Raw genomic sequence first — 14,864 nt, 5'->3', positions numbered from 1 at the left:
TCATTTCCGACAATTGCTGTGGTGCTTAGCTGTGAAGGCACTTTCAGTTCAGAACTAGAAATAAAACCAACTAGAGACAGTTTCCACACAGCCACTGGATAAGGAAGAAACAACTACTTTAGCTGTGAGAGCATTGTCATTATGAACGAAAATAACACTTAAAACTATTTGCAAACACTATGCAAACTTTTCAGACTCACTAAGATACTCAAACGTATCCACAAAAATATAGACATTTGAAATGTGTATTATTATTATTTTTTTTTACAATTTTTTTCTTTTACGAAGGAAAACACTGGATGCGAAATGCAGCATTTGGGTTTTCCAGCCGTCCACAGCAACTATTACAATTGCCAGTGTGAAGCCAGCTTGTCAAAACTTAAATTAACACAGGATTCTAGGCAAATAACAGCCTTGGAGTCCAGAACACGACGCAACAGTTTTAAGAAGCACAACCCCCCCCGAGACCCTGCCAAATGACCGGTAAGTGCAACAGGGGTTCGGTCGCACGGCAACACAGCTGCCTGCTATACGATATACTCCATCCTGTTTAAACTCTGTGCCGTCTCCAAGTCTCTGTTGTCCTGTTTGTTAGTCCAGTTTGGGTTTTTGTTGGGCGCGCGCTCCTCCCGCTCCACCAGCGTGTAGGCCGGCTGCTTGGTGAAGCGCGCTTTCTGCAGGTGTTTGTCCATCTCCTCTTCCTCCACCTCGGAGTTATGCGTCCTAATTTTGGCAATGATGGAGTTCTTCCCCTCGTAGTCTTTTATGGTCACGCCGTGGGCCGCGTGTTTCTCGATGGGGTTCTTGATTTGGTTGAGCTGCTCACGCACGTTATTGGTGGTATTGTCCTCTGTAGCTGAGGTAGTTGCATTGCTGTGGGTGTTCTGTTTCCGCCTGCGGTGAATGCACCACAGGAAGGCTGAGGCCAGGGCGAGGATCCAGAGCACGATGAAGATGGAGCTGAGCAGAGGAACCAGGTAGTCTGGGGACAGAAGAAGAACCAGAGGGACAGTTAGTCAGTATTTGGGACAACGAGAAGACTGCAAGGGAAACTATTAAAATGTCTATTTACTGGTGAACATTTGTGCATTGGAAATGGGAAAACCTTGGAGTTTGAAAACAGAAGTGGTGTAGGAAAAAATAATCCACACTTTAATTCAACAGCAACATTTTCCTATTTTGGACAAGACATACACTGTTTATACCCGGTCCCCTGGCCCAATCTACAGAGGCTGGCTCACACGGTTTAAAGGTCTCTTAAGTTAGGAAGAGACTTAGCAGCTTGGCAGAAACATAGGACGCCATTTTTGATGAACAGCATGCAAGAGGGCCCTGATGTCTAATTGAAGTTCAATCCAACTGGCAGAGCTGATGTAACATTCCATGGCTTCAATGACTTAAAGCTTCTTTTGACAGTTAAACATTGCTCAAGCAAGACAGACCAAGAACAGACAGTTCAACACGACTGGCCCAGACTGTGGAAACCTTAATACTTTAATTTTTGACTACTTTTCAGCAAAGATGGACCCAATGTCCGGTGTGATGGAGAGCTGCTTACCAGTTTTGGGACTTGGTGTCTGGTGAGCTCGTACGCCGGTGATGGCTTTGATGATGGTGCTGTTACCATTGTGCTTGCTCACCAAGTCGAATATTTGACCCGTAATATCTTTAATAGGATTCCTGTCCGACCTGGGCTCTTCTGTGGACTGCACAGGAAACGTAGACTCATAAATATCACAAAAAATTTACTTTTCTACAAATTCTGCCTTTCTTGAGATATTTTGAAGAATGTGTCAACTGTTTTGTCCATAAAATGGAAGTCATTTGGGTCCAAAACAACTCTGGAGGACTCCATTTACTTTCAACGTACGAAAAAAAACAAAAACCATTATCTTATCTTTTTTGTGTTCCACAGAAGAATGGAAGTCATGCAGGTTTGTAATGACATTAGCGTGAGTAAATGACAAAAAACTTTTTATTTAAATAAGTGGTGTCCACCTTCTCTTAATTAGAAACACCTGAACCAGCTGATCTTCTAGAGTACTAGAAACTTCCTGTCAGGTGTGTTGGAACAGGTTGGAACTAAAGGTGGCCCTCTAAAAACATCTTTAAATGCTATTTTAGACCCATTTAAACTTGTTGAAAAGCTGTACTTACAATGCTGATGTGAATCTCATTGCTGGTTGAAGAAGATGGCTCACAGGTGATGGACACAGCATACTCTTCCGTCAGGTTCTTCAGCAGGTACCAGTGCCTCAGCTCATTACAAACATGCTCCACACTCAAGCCCTGTCGCAACAGAAAGATCTATTACGAGTTTGTTCAAATTTAAGCGTTTTCCAACTAAATAATTAGCGCAATATGCATTTAAATCCCCAAAACTTCTTCTCGGTTTTTAGGTTTGTCTCCAATAACGGAGCAGACAGTGTGGGCAGTGCGAAAAGTCCAAAATGAAAGATTTAGTCGGTTGGGAGAAAGTTAAAAAATGAAACAGTTTGCAAGGTTCTCCCCCTGTCAAATATTAATCCTATACACTTCTCCCTAGTTTCTGTAGCCCATTAGTAGAAGAACCACATGTTTTTTATGCTTGTCACTGTCCTTTGTTGCACTCGCTTGTCTCTCGTTCAGCAATTTGGGCTGGCTGGTGGGCAGCCGCCAGCGGTGTTTCTCAACAATGACTGCCTAAGTATTAAACCGTTACGGGATATTAGCTCAGGAATGTCTTGGTTCGGAAAGGGATACCGAGCCAGAGTTTATTGTACAAAATGTATTTCTTGCGCTTTCATTCATCTGAAGAAAAAGTGTTTGGATATGACAACAAAGCTTGTGAGAATCCAACCAGCATGGAAAACTTCACCCATGAGGAACATTGTCTCCTAGATGAAGAGAACCTGATCTTTCACGCCCCACTGCGCTCTCAGTTCTCCACCGAATTAGAGAAGGGTGGAGGAGACGTTTGGAGAAGGGGGAAAACGGCTCAAAAGCTCATAATTCAATCGCTCTCCTCTGAAAGTATGACTCACTTGAGGCATGTTCTCCTTGTTAAAGGTGAACGTGATGTTGGCACAGTCATGCAGGTTTGTAATGACATTAGCGTGAGTAAATGACAAAAAACTTTTTATTTAAATAAGTGGTGTCCACCTTCTCTTAATTAGAAACACCTGAACCAGCTGATCTTCTAGAGTACTAGAAACTTCCTGTCAGGTGTGTTGGAACAGGTTGGAACTAAAGGTGGCCCTCTAAAAACATCTTTAAATGCTATTTTAGACCCATTTAAACTTGTTGAAAAGCTGTACTTACAATGCTGATGTGAATCTCATTGCTGGTTGAAGAAGATGGCTCACAGGTGATGGACACAGCATACTCTTCCGTCAGGTTCTTCAGCAGGTACCAGTGCCTCAGCTCATTACAAACATGCTCCACACTCAAGCCCTGTCGCAACAGAAAGATCTATTACGAGTTTGTTCAAATTTAAGCGTTTTCCAACTAAATAATTAGCGCAATATGCATTTAAATCCCCAAAACTTCTTCTCGGTTTTTAGGTTTGTCTCCAATAACGGAGCAGACAGTGTGGGCAGTGCGAAAAGTCCAAAATGAAAGATTTAGTCGGTTGGGAGAAAGTTAAAAAATGAAACAGTTTGCAAGGTTCTCCCCCTGTCAAATATTAATCCTATACACTTCTCCCTAGTTTCTGTAGCCCATTAGTAGAAGAACCACATGTTTTTTATGCTTGTCACTGTCCTTTGTTGCACTCGCTTGTCTCTCGTTCAGCAATTTGGGCTGGCTGGTGGGCAGCCGCCAGCGGTGTTTCTCAACAATGACTGCCTAAGTATTAAACCGTTACGGGATATTAGCTCAGGAATGTCTTGGTTCGGAAAGGGATACCGAGCCAGAGTTTATTGTACAAAATGTATTTCTTGCGCTTTCATTCATCTGAAGAAAAAGTGTTTGGATATGACAACAAAGCTTGTGAGAATCCAACCAGCATGGAAAACTTCACCCATGAGGAACGTTGTCTCCTAGATGAAGAGAACCTGATCTTTCACGCCCCACTGCGCTCTCAGTTCTCCACCGAATTAGAGAAGGGTGGAGGAGACGTTTGGAGAAGGGGGAAAACGGCTCAAAAGCTCATAATTCAATCGCTCTCCTCTGAAAGTATGACTCACTTGAGGCATGTTCTCCTTGTTAAAGGTGAACGTGATGTTGGCACAGCTGTCGTCCTGGTAAGAGAAGCTGGCGTGGCATTTGGAGGGTGGAGGGGGTGCAGGGGGCCAACACTCTCCGAGACTAGGACAGGGTTTGACAAAGCAGTGCTCTTCTTTGATGGGAACACAGGATTGGCCTGCAGGACACCCACTTCTGGCCTTTCCTGCCCGACATGATTTTGGTCCACACCACATCTGAAGAACAAAAGAGCCAAAAAATAGGCATTTTTGATTGCATAATTAAGAGAAGTATTAGTAAATGCCTCAAGAATACGATGCAGTGGCAGCTAAGTTACCATGGTGCAATGAATCTTTCCATTTTGACACTGGCAAACGTTGCAGTCTTCCTCCCATTTGGCACCATCAGCAGTTACTTGTCCGTTAGCAATACAGGGTCTCCCAATGACTGTGAACGACATCAACAGAACATTATGACATGGCAAGAAAGGAGTTGGTATGGTGTGATCTTCTTGAGTAAAAATTCAAGCATTTCCATTTTTATTTAGTGTGTATATTTTCTATTTGTTTCTTTTGTCACATTCATTGCAGCCCAAGTACATCAAATTGATGTGAACCCTCAAACTAAGGAGAATTTTTTGGCAACTTTGAAACTGTTAAGTCAACAATATCACTGCTTTGTAGGAAAGCAATGGTTTGGGAGATGCTAATGCAGGTCTTGATGTTCTTTTCAATAAGAAATAAGTGGTGTGTAGCCTGTTTGCACAAGCTTATATGACTCTTACCTTCTTGACACTCTGGTCCTGTTCTTCCAGGCGGACAAAGGCAGCGATAACCATTGATTTCATCTACGCAGGTAGAGCCAATTGCGCAGGGAGAAGACTGACACTCGTTTATATCTGAAGGAATGAAGAGAATCTGTTAGGAATCATGCTTTGAACTTTTCAAGTCCTAAAACATTCCTATCGCATGAATAGCAACAGGTATGGTCTTGTTTCCCAGTAAAAACATTGAAATATTGTTACAAATGAAATAAATTTACCTAATAATCAAGACTGCTTAAGATGTTTAAGGCTTGTTTTCCAAGAATATCTTGAATTAAGGTTTGTTTTTTGCTTGAGACAAGACAAAACTCATGCCGTCTTGCTTATTGAGATAAATGTACCCAAAGAGATCATTTTGATTGAGGCGAGATCAGAAAGTATGACCAAAGACCCTGTCCTGATGGACTATATCATCTTAGGCTCAGCTGACATTAACGTCATAAGCTCGTTTGCAGGTTTGGGTGCATCAAACAGTAAAGCCTGAGTTATGTCTCATGTAGCCAGATGAAAGCTTTTCAAAGAGCAAATCGAGCTCTGTAATCAGTGCTGAATAACCAGGCTGATTGGCTTTCGGTCACTGCGAGTCAATTTCTCCCGAGGGGCCGTGAACATCAGTGCTGCAGAATGTGAGGACGCTGCTCGCTGGGCTGTTGGCATTCTGCCCAGAGGGCTGGCTAATTGGGTGGCTAGACCGTGCATTTTGCTCCAGCTCTGTTTGTTTTTGGAGAGTTGTGTTGCACATTTACAGGGCTCACAGCCAAGAGGATCAGGCGTCATCTAACACTCACTTATGCGGCAGTCTGGCCCGGCGAAACCCGGAGCGCACTCGCAACGGTACCAGTTTTCACCATCCACACACGTCCCGCTATTGTAGCTATGGAGAGAGAAAGACAGAAGTTCAGACACCGTTCGGTTCAGGCATCATTGCAGCATTACAAACAGGGTCCAAAAACAGCATTAGTCAAGCACCAAAGGAGAGTCAAAACTGGCATGTTGACATACTGTATAAGAGCTGTTGGCTGACAGTGAGCAAACTTTGAGTTTGGTCAACTAAAGTGGAAAAAGTAATAAATAAATATTAAAAATTTAAATAAAAATTGTTTGATATAAAATGAATTAAATAAAAATTTAAATCTAATCGAATAAAATAAAATAACAATAAAAAGTCAAATAAAAATGAATATAAAAATCATAAAATAAAATGAATAAAGGAAAATAAAAATAAGCATAAAAGCAAATAACAAAAATAAAATAAATATAATAACAAACATAATATAAAATATTTAAAAAATAATATAAAATGACAAATGAATAAAATAACATGAATAAACAATATTATATAAAATGAATAAAAAGCAATATAAAGTAAAATACAAAAAAATTAAATAAACATTTAATTTTATATACAGTAAATAAAAGAAAAAAACAAATGGAATCAACATAATATTAATTAAAATAAATAGATAAATGATACATAAATGAATAAAATTGGTTAAGGTATAACTTTATAAATTTGCTACAAAATTATTTTATATATCAAAATATCCCAAATATCTCCAACTGTAATGTCAGACTCTCACTGATAAAGTGACAAAATGATTCAAATCAAAGACGTACAAACTGTCTACTAATAAGAAACATCTGTTACAGCTTGCATGTAACAACAACTTTTACAACTATGCAAAAACTGGTAAATCCAATTATTATAAGTGCATTTTATCAGTTCACTGTTATCAGTGGCCCCTAATTCCAAATGACAAAATCCTTATCAAATGAACTCATGCTAATCTGTTTTGCTGGGATATGTTACTGTGAATTCAGAATCTTGCTTAGACAACTTCTCGAGCAGATGAACCCGATGTCAAAAGCACAATAGGCAGCGAGCTTAACGCACCCTTGGAATGACAGAAGCAATGGGAGTGCCTGTTTCCCAGCACTGAGAGAGTGTGAGAAAGTGCGGCACAGCTGTACTGGCCTGTTTACAGCGGCAGGCTGTGTGCGTAAATGTTTTGCCAGGACTTACCATGGGTGTGGGTTGCAGTCGTTGGTATCTGAAAGAGAAAGAGAGAGAGAGGGAGAGAGAAGAGGGTTTGATTCACTTCACACCCATGTGAGCACATAAGAACAAACACAACAGTCAACATGTCAGAGCTTGTGTCGGAGTGCGTGTGCGTCTGTGTGCTCGTGTGGGCGTCCAGTTTGGCAGAGTCGCTGATTGCTCGGTTACTAACTGACTCGCTGTCTCCAGCTTTTCTTCTCTCTTCATTTTTAGGACTCCAGGTTTCTCCGTTCTCACAGAGTGAGAGGTGCACAACAATACATAAGAAAGGCACATCGAGGAAAAAAAAGAAAGAGAAGCGGTGGGCTTGAGGAAAGGGGGGGACGTCTGTCTCCACTTTCCCTCATTTAAGTTTTTTCCTTCATAGCTGGCAGCAGCTGACAATGTCCAGCCAGGGTGAGGTGGATTTAGAGAAAGAATGGAAAAGAACGAGCAAGACAAAGCCAAGAAAATGGATCCCTGCTTTATTCTCAGACTAAATGAGGGTTGAAAAATTAACTTTTATGAGTAAAACTATTCCCTCTTCCACTTTAAATCTACCTAGGAAGTTAGTACTGCGGTACTCACTCTCGGTGCAGGTGGATCCTTCCCAGCCTTCCTTGCAGACACAGGTGAAGGAGTCGCCGTTGACCACACAGGTGCCTCCGTTCTCACATGGGGGGGACGTCTGTCTCCACTTTCCCTCATTTAAGTTTTTTCCTTCATAGCTGGCAGCAGCTGACAATGTCCAGCCAGGGTGAGGTGGATTTAGAGAAAGAATGGAAAAGAACGAGCAAGACAAAGCCAAGAAAATGGATCCCTGCTTTATTCTCAGACTAAATGAGGGTTGAAAAATTAACTTTTATGAGTAAAACTATTCCCTCTTCCACTTTAAATCTACCTAGGAAGTTAGTACTGCGGTACTCACTCTCGGTGCAGGTGGATCCTTCCCAGCCTTCCTTGCAGACACAGGTGAAGGAGTCGCCGTTGACCACACAGGTGCCTCCGTTCTCACATGGGTTGGGCAGACAGCTGCTGTTCTTGGCTGCAGAGGAGCCACAAGAGAGGTCAGAATGCTTTGAACTGAACAGAGCAACACGAGTGCAACCACAACAAGACTGCCACACTTAAAATGGACCGGCTACGTCTTGAAGTATTACCAAGTACAACATTTCTCAAGACTCCATCCAACTAAATTTCCCATCAAAGAATTGGAGCCGACCGTACGCCAGATATGATATTTTCTGCATCAAAGAAATCTGCAAAAATGCTTGTCCCAAAATCTGATGGGTTTATTTTACAGATCGTGCTATTTGAGGCGAATTGCAGCCAATACATTGACAGAAAGAGAGAGAGATTTCAGTCTGTGAGCTAGAATGATTGAATGTGAACAGTGTTTTCCCCCTATTTTGCAGAGCAACTTCTTCTTAGTTTACATTTTAAACCATAAAACAGTTTCTGAATATTCAAGGGGCCATGGAAAATTTCAGTGATTAAAAAAAAAGTGTTAAAAAGATAAATTGTTATAAAATGTTTGTATATGACTATATTTTATATAATTTATATTACATAATTTATATTTCACATTATTTCACAATTTACATAACCATTACTACTATTTCATTTAATGATTGGTTGGAAATACAGTGCTATAGCAATACATTTAAATGAAAATTTCTTCTTATAATGCAGATAATAGTTTCCAGATGAAATTGTAATATATTTTTGGCTTTAGTACAACAACAACAACATAAAAGTCAATTGTTTAAATTCCCCCACATTTTAGAAGGGGGGTACTTTGCAAAGTGATCAAATTTGGGGGTCCTTGGTATTATAAAGTTTTAAAACCCCTGAGCTTGAAATTTAGTGGTCATATTCTAGAAAGAATCAGTTTAAAAGGTTCTGAAGCACTCACAAAAATACTTGTAGCCAGATTATTTGCTGCACAGTTGTACTGTAGCTTGCAACTGCTTGCTCCGACATTGCACAGTGCATTTTCATGTTAAGTATGACTTTACAGCAAGAAGTGTGCTAAAGGGGTTTGTGGGAATATGATATTTTTGCAAGGGCTTGATTCACACGAGCTGTATCACATTCTAAGATAGAGCAAGTGAATAGGCGTCACCCAAACTGACCTATGTTACATGTGGCTCCTTCCCAGCTAGGTGAGCACCTGCATTTGAAGATGTCCCCTTCATCATGGCATGTACCTCCATTATTGCATGTGGCTTCGTCACATTGACTATCACCTGAAATTACAGTTGATCCAATAGTATTTTATAACTCCATATGTACACGCTCACACAAAAACTCGGCAAACTGGGTGGGTCATAAAAATAGTCTTTCTTACGGGAGTGGCAGGTTTTTCCCTTCCAGCCATTTCTACATTCGCAGTAGAAATCGTTCACCAGGTCTTGACATGCTCCCTTGTTCAGGCAGGGGTTCAAGCTGCAGTCATCGATGTCTGGAAAAAATGGGGAGAAAAGAATAAGAAAATGAGCTTAAGGAAGCACAAACATTTAACAAAAGCAGAGAAAAATCTATTCAAGTGAACATACTGATTTCGCAGTGAACTCCTTCCCAGCCGTCAGCACAAATGCACTGATAAACGTTCACCTTATCGATGCAAGTACCGCCATTGCGACATGGGTTACTCTCACAGTCGTTTATATCTGAAAAAAGACCATAGACACCACAAAATTTAGGATCATCTACATAGATGATAAGGATGCACAATATATCAGTTGATTATCAGCCGATATGAATGATTTTGTTCATTGTGGTTGATATTGATTGGTTATTGCAATTTTAATTGTGCAAGCTCATTTTCTGTACTTTTACACTAAGATTACCTTTGCTGTCATCTAAAGTGCACTTAAAGTTAATTTTCAAAAACACTAATAACTTAATAACACTGTTAAATGCAACCTTTAGCAAATATCAGATTGATTAATCATTTATCAGACTTGTAACATTATGATGCATAAATTCACACGGAGCATTTAAAACAACTGATTTTAGTTTTTAGTGTTTTAAACATAAAAATAAAAATGTATTTGGACAAAATAGTCTGGAATTTTAAAACCAGGCCGTAAAATGAAAATAACCGTAATATCGGTGCGTGCCTATAATCCGATAATAATGTTTAGTCTTACTCTCATGGCAGTAGGTGCCTCTGAATCCTTCCTGACACTCGCATGTAAACTGGCCTCCGGCCTGACTCCTGCAGCGTCCGTGAGGACCACAGACGTTTGAGGAGATGTATCGCACCCCTTCCGGCGTACTGTTGGATGCCACAGCAACAGTGCAGCTGTCAATCACTGTGAAAGTTTCAGAGAAAGAACGAAACCCAGCTGTTAAAACTCTGGGTTCATTGTGAAATAAAAGCTACACTAAACCCACATTAGCCATTCTTCCAGTTTATTTCAATAGTTATGGGTTTCTAAGTTTTTACATCTACTTTTGCAGAAAGAGTGTATGAGGAGGCCATTTAATGCACATAAGCCCTGAAAGTTGAAAGAAACTTGATGGGCTTATCTAGCTGTGGGGTTTGCCCCTCCTCAAACACACACACACACACACACACACTTTTAAACATCCAAGGCAGAGAATCCCACCAAGTCATTACCACGAAGAACACACACAGAGCTGTTAAGAAACTGGCAAATGTTCAGGAGGATTTGGGAATGGAGAAAGTGTTTAGGAGACTGTGTGTGTATGTGAGCTGTGTGTCCAGGGAGGTTACTGTCAAACAGCTCACCATAGCCTGAAAAAGCCTCATGTAACAAAATATGAGTTATTTTTCCTCATCTTTCCCCCTGAAGGTGGTGGGAGAGTCCAAGGGCCTGTAATCTAGTTTTACTCAGCAGCTGAACAATGGCATGCAACTGGCAGATCAGCTTACTCTGGGTTTTAGGGGCGGTTTACAAAGAGATACCGAGACGGGATCCGTCCCAGAGACTGAGATTTCTCACCTTGGCATGATGTGGTTCGACAATGGTCCTTCAGGTGAGAGCAGTTTTTACCCTCGTAGTCATCGGGACATTTGCAGAAGTAGTCCGAGGCCAGGTTGAAACACTGCGCGCCGTTCTGACATGGGTTGGGCTTGCAGTAATCGATATCCAGCTACACCAGAGAAAGATTTACAAGAGGAGAAAAGAGCTCAATGATGAGGGGAAAATGATATCCAGGCATTTTTGGATTCTTAGAAAACACAGAGCAACCCTCAACAACCTCGACACAGCGTCTGCCAGGAAAAAGCGCACCAAAACGCTCAGGAGAATAAAAACAAATAGAAGAATATTTTATAGAGCTAGCCAAACCCTACCTGTCTCAAACCTAGCCCGTCTTTCTTTGTCTCTCTCTTTTTCTTCAGGTTACAACTACAGCTGGGTGGATGAAGGTATACACTATTTAAACGTTTTTAAAGAAATGAATACTTTTATTCAGCTAAGATACATTAAATTGATCAAAAGTGACAGTAAAGACATTTATAATGTTATAAAATATTTATATTTCAAATAAATGCTGTTTGAACTTTCCATTCATCAAAGAATCCTGAAAAAAGTTATGGCTTCCACAAAAATATTAAGCAACACAGTTTTTAACATTAATAATAAGAAGAAATGTTTCTTGAAAGCACATTAACATATTAGAATGATTTCTGAAGAATCATGTGACACTGAAAACTGGAGTAATGGCTGCTGAAAATTTACAGAAATAAATAAAATTTTAAAATATATCAAAATATAAAACCGTTATTCTAATACTATTTCACAATATTACTGTTTTTAATGTATTTTTGATCCAAGTGCATAAGAGACTTCTTTCAAATACATTAAAAAGCTTACCAACCCCAAACGTTTGAACAATAGTGTGTACTAATAGAAATGTCAAAATTCTGCTATACCGTTTAAATGTATATCAATACAGTTCATCTTTATGGGAGTGATTTATTTATTTATTAATTTTTTTGGTGCATCAAGTGTCCAGTTTAGCAACTGGACTGATAGTTATATCAATAAATAGGCAGGAAAGAAAACAGGACATTCTCTCACCTGACACAGCTGACCCGAGAAGCCGGCAGGACACAGACACTGAAATCCATTGGCTTCATCCTGACACCGGCCACCGTTTAGGCAGGGACTGCTAGCACACTCATCCACGTCCTTGTCACAGTGTTCACCCGAATAGCCAGGGGGGCAAAGACAGCGGTAACCATTCACCAAATCCTGTCAAAGATGAGAGCTAGAACGTTATTTAAAAAAAAAAAGCTACAATAACTCAGTGTAGTGACCAAGGTAAAATCATCTCTGTGCCATAATCATGGGCATACTTTCCTGGCACTAACCCCCAAAAATAAATGTTCAGCTTAGAAGGCTTACATTTTTTTGTGCAGCACTCCTGAGAATGAATGGTATCAATATGTCAGCCTCAGACGGCACAGCCATGTTTCTGTTCTGGATGTTTACAGTTTCTAGTCTTCAACAATAAGCCCTTCTGGAGATGAACTAGTCACTGGATTTGTCAAAGTTTGAGAGGTTCATGGCATTAAGCCTTAGAAAATGACTCGAGAGTTTTGTCTGAAGCAGTCACAAGCAATTAAAAGGGATATCCTTGAGCAGACCTGTACATTCCACTTTGATCTCAGTTATATCCGATTTCAGATAAACCCATCACTAAACATCACATACAAAATAACTAGCTGTACTTGGCCTCTTTACATGCCAGCCCCTTCCTGCTTAAATGAAACAACAGAATATTAAATTTAATATTGAATATTACACTACCATTCATAAGTTTAGGGTCAGTAAGATGTTTTTGAAAGAAGTCTCTTATCTTCACCAAGGTTGCAGTTGTTTGCTCAAAAATACAGTAAAAACAGAAATATTGTGAAATTTTATTGCTATTCCTAATAATTGTTTTCTAAATGAATATATAATAAAATGTAATTTATTCTTGTGATGTCAAAGCTGAATTTTCAGGCATTACTTTACTGTCACATGATCCTTCAGAAATCATTATAAAATGGATAGTTCCGATCCTTGATTCTGATTGGCTGAGCCACGTTCGAAGCTGTTGTAAATTACTCTACAAACATACACCTTTGTTTACGTTTGTGTGTTGCTCGGCAACCACTTTGTTGCAACCACAACTGATTCTGAGGAACTACATTGTTTGGTGGAAGAATAATGTTTTTATTAATATCATTACACTTTATTTGCTCTGTTTTATTTTGTGAAACCTTACTACGTATATGGAATAACCATTTTATAAAAGCAATAAGCCCCGTGAAGCTGCTCCGCTTTGCATTGTGCCTAACACAACCCCTTAGCTGTTATAAATTCACTGTAAACCACGGCTTCTTGGGGCTTATTGCTTTATTCTAATATTCTGATTTGGTGCATTTCATATTTTTATCAATGTTGATATTTTTGTGGAACTCTTTGATGAATAGAAAGTTAAAAAGAACAGTATTTATTTGAAATAGATTTTTTTTTGTAACATTATAAAAGTTAACTGTCACTTTTGCTGAATAAATGTTTTAATTTCTTTCTGACCCCAAACTTTTGAGCAGTAGTGTATATTGATAAAACATCAGAAGATCTCCTACCTTGCAAGTTCCTCCATTCAGACATTGACCCTGACAGTCATTTATGTCTGAAATTGAGAGAAATATGTCTGAATTTTTAAGCCAAAAACAGCAGATTGAAATCTACAAAAGCACATGCAGAGATAAAAAGAAAAATAGAGATTGTTATACTCACTTATATCACAATTCTGACCCGTCCAGCCAGGGAGACACTCGCAGAAATATCCACCAATCAGATTGTGGCATGACTTGGCATTCACACATGGCTTGTCCTCACATTCATTGGCATCTTTGGAAAAAAAAAAGTGTAATTAACTCCTATTTAAAAGCATGATGAAAGTCAAACTTCAAATTGCTTCACTAATCTCTCACCAATCAGACACATTTTGCCAGTCCAGTGAGGAGGGCAGGTACATTTGAAGCCATTAACCAAATCCTGACAGGTGCCTCCATGTTTGCATGGGTTGGGTGTACAATCATCCACATCTGTGAGATCAGAGCAGGTTAGACAAATCAAGTGTTGCTGGATATATTCTTCATAGTGTGTTTGTGCGCCTTCTTACTGATTTCGCACGATGGGCCGCTCCAGCCGACTGCACAGTGACACTCGTAACCCTGACTGGTCTCCTTGCACATCCCTCCATTCGCACAAGGGTTGGACAGACAGGCGTGTTCAGCTGTGAACGCAAGCATATAGTATCACTTGTTTGCCGTTTTTATTGATTTTTTTTACCTGAAAATCTGCCATTATTTACCCTCAAACTCGTACAACTCTCCTGTAAAGCCTTATTATCATTATATTGAAATACAAATTAGTTAAACAGAAGAAATAAACTACATGAGGATTCATTTCTGGGTGAACTATTAGGTCTGATATGCTCTCGAGCCTGACCAGAGTATGTTGATCTAACCTTTGCACTGTAGTTACATGACTGACCCATCAAAGACAATTTTTAATATAACTCCGACTGGATTCGTCTGAAAGAAGAAAGTCATATACACCTAGGATGACTTGAGGGTGACTAATTTATGGGCTAATTTTCATTTTTGGGTGAACTAACCCTTTAACTTAACAGCTAGTTAAGCTTTTATCTTCCTGCTTAAGACTGAACGATTCCTCCAATGGTTTGGATAGGGGAAGATTTCACTGCCCCAGGAGATTGTCACCACCCTGAGGGCTTGAATCTGGATCATATGAATCCGAGAGGAGGATGGGGAGGAAAAAAGCCATGACGGTCCATCTGGCA

At 39.9% G+C, this 14,864-nt stretch overlaps 1 protein-coding gene across 2 annotated transcripts in view; it reads right to left on the bottom strand.

Annotated features, from left to right (window-relative positions):
• Window positions 1-270: 270 nt before the first annotated feature.
• Window positions 271-14,864, bottom strand: part of LOC107705411 (jagged canonical Notch ligand 1) — a 34,334-nt gene continuing 19,740 nt past the window's right edge. Inside the window, exons 8-27 of one of the 2 annotated variants that reach the window (XM_016508688.1) lie at window positions 14,181-14,294; window positions 13,990-14,103; window positions 13,793-13,906; window positions 13,639-13,685; window positions 12,083-12,256; window positions 11,000-11,150; window positions 10,181-10,345; window positions 9,584-9,697; window positions 9,376-9,489; window positions 9,161-9,274; window positions 8,029-8,070; window positions 7,614-7,688; window positions 7,011-7,038; window positions 5,776-5,861; window positions 4,949-5,062; window positions 4,502-4,611; window positions 4,167-4,400; window positions 3,301-3,432; window positions 1,559-1,706; window positions 271-982 (exon numbers count right to left, since the gene is read on the bottom strand). In XM_016508688.1, coding sequence (XP_016364174.1) covers window positions 528-982; window positions 1,559-1,706; window positions 3,301-3,432; window positions 4,167-4,400; window positions 4,502-4,611; window positions 4,949-5,062; window positions 5,776-5,861; window positions 7,011-7,038; window positions 7,614-7,688; window positions 8,029-8,070; window positions 9,161-9,274; window positions 9,376-9,489; window positions 9,584-9,697; window positions 10,181-10,345; window positions 11,000-11,150; window positions 12,083-12,256; window positions 13,639-13,685; window positions 13,793-13,906; window positions 13,990-14,103; window positions 14,181-14,294 — 2,645 coding nt within the window. In that variant the 3' untranslated portion in view covers window positions 271-527. Of the gene's footprint in view, window positions 983-1,558; window positions 1,707-3,300; window positions 3,433-4,166; window positions 4,401-4,501; window positions 4,612-4,948; window positions 5,063-5,775; window positions 5,862-7,010; window positions 7,039-7,613; window positions 7,689-7,953; window positions 8,071-9,160; window positions 9,275-9,375; window positions 9,490-9,583; window positions 9,698-10,180; window positions 10,346-10,999; window positions 11,151-12,082; window positions 12,257-13,638; window positions 13,686-13,792; window positions 13,907-13,989; window positions 14,104-14,180; window positions 14,295-14,864 lie in introns of both variants that reach the window. The other variant, XM_016508687.1, reaches the window with a different exon arrangement.

The sequence above is a fragment of the Sinocyclocheilus rhinocerous genome, unplaced genomic scaffold (genome assembly GCF_001515625.1).
Source record: "Sinocyclocheilus rhinocerous isolate Xijiao unplaced genomic scaffold, SAMN03320098_v1.1 scaffold564, whole genome shotgun sequence".
In the NCBI taxonomy this organism is placed as follows: Eukaryota; Metazoa; Chordata; class Actinopteri; order Cypriniformes; family Cyprinidae; genus Sinocyclocheilus; species Sinocyclocheilus rhinocerous.
The sequence above is the reverse complement of the archived record's forward strand: the minus strand, read 5'-3'. Positions and strand labels throughout refer to the sequence as shown.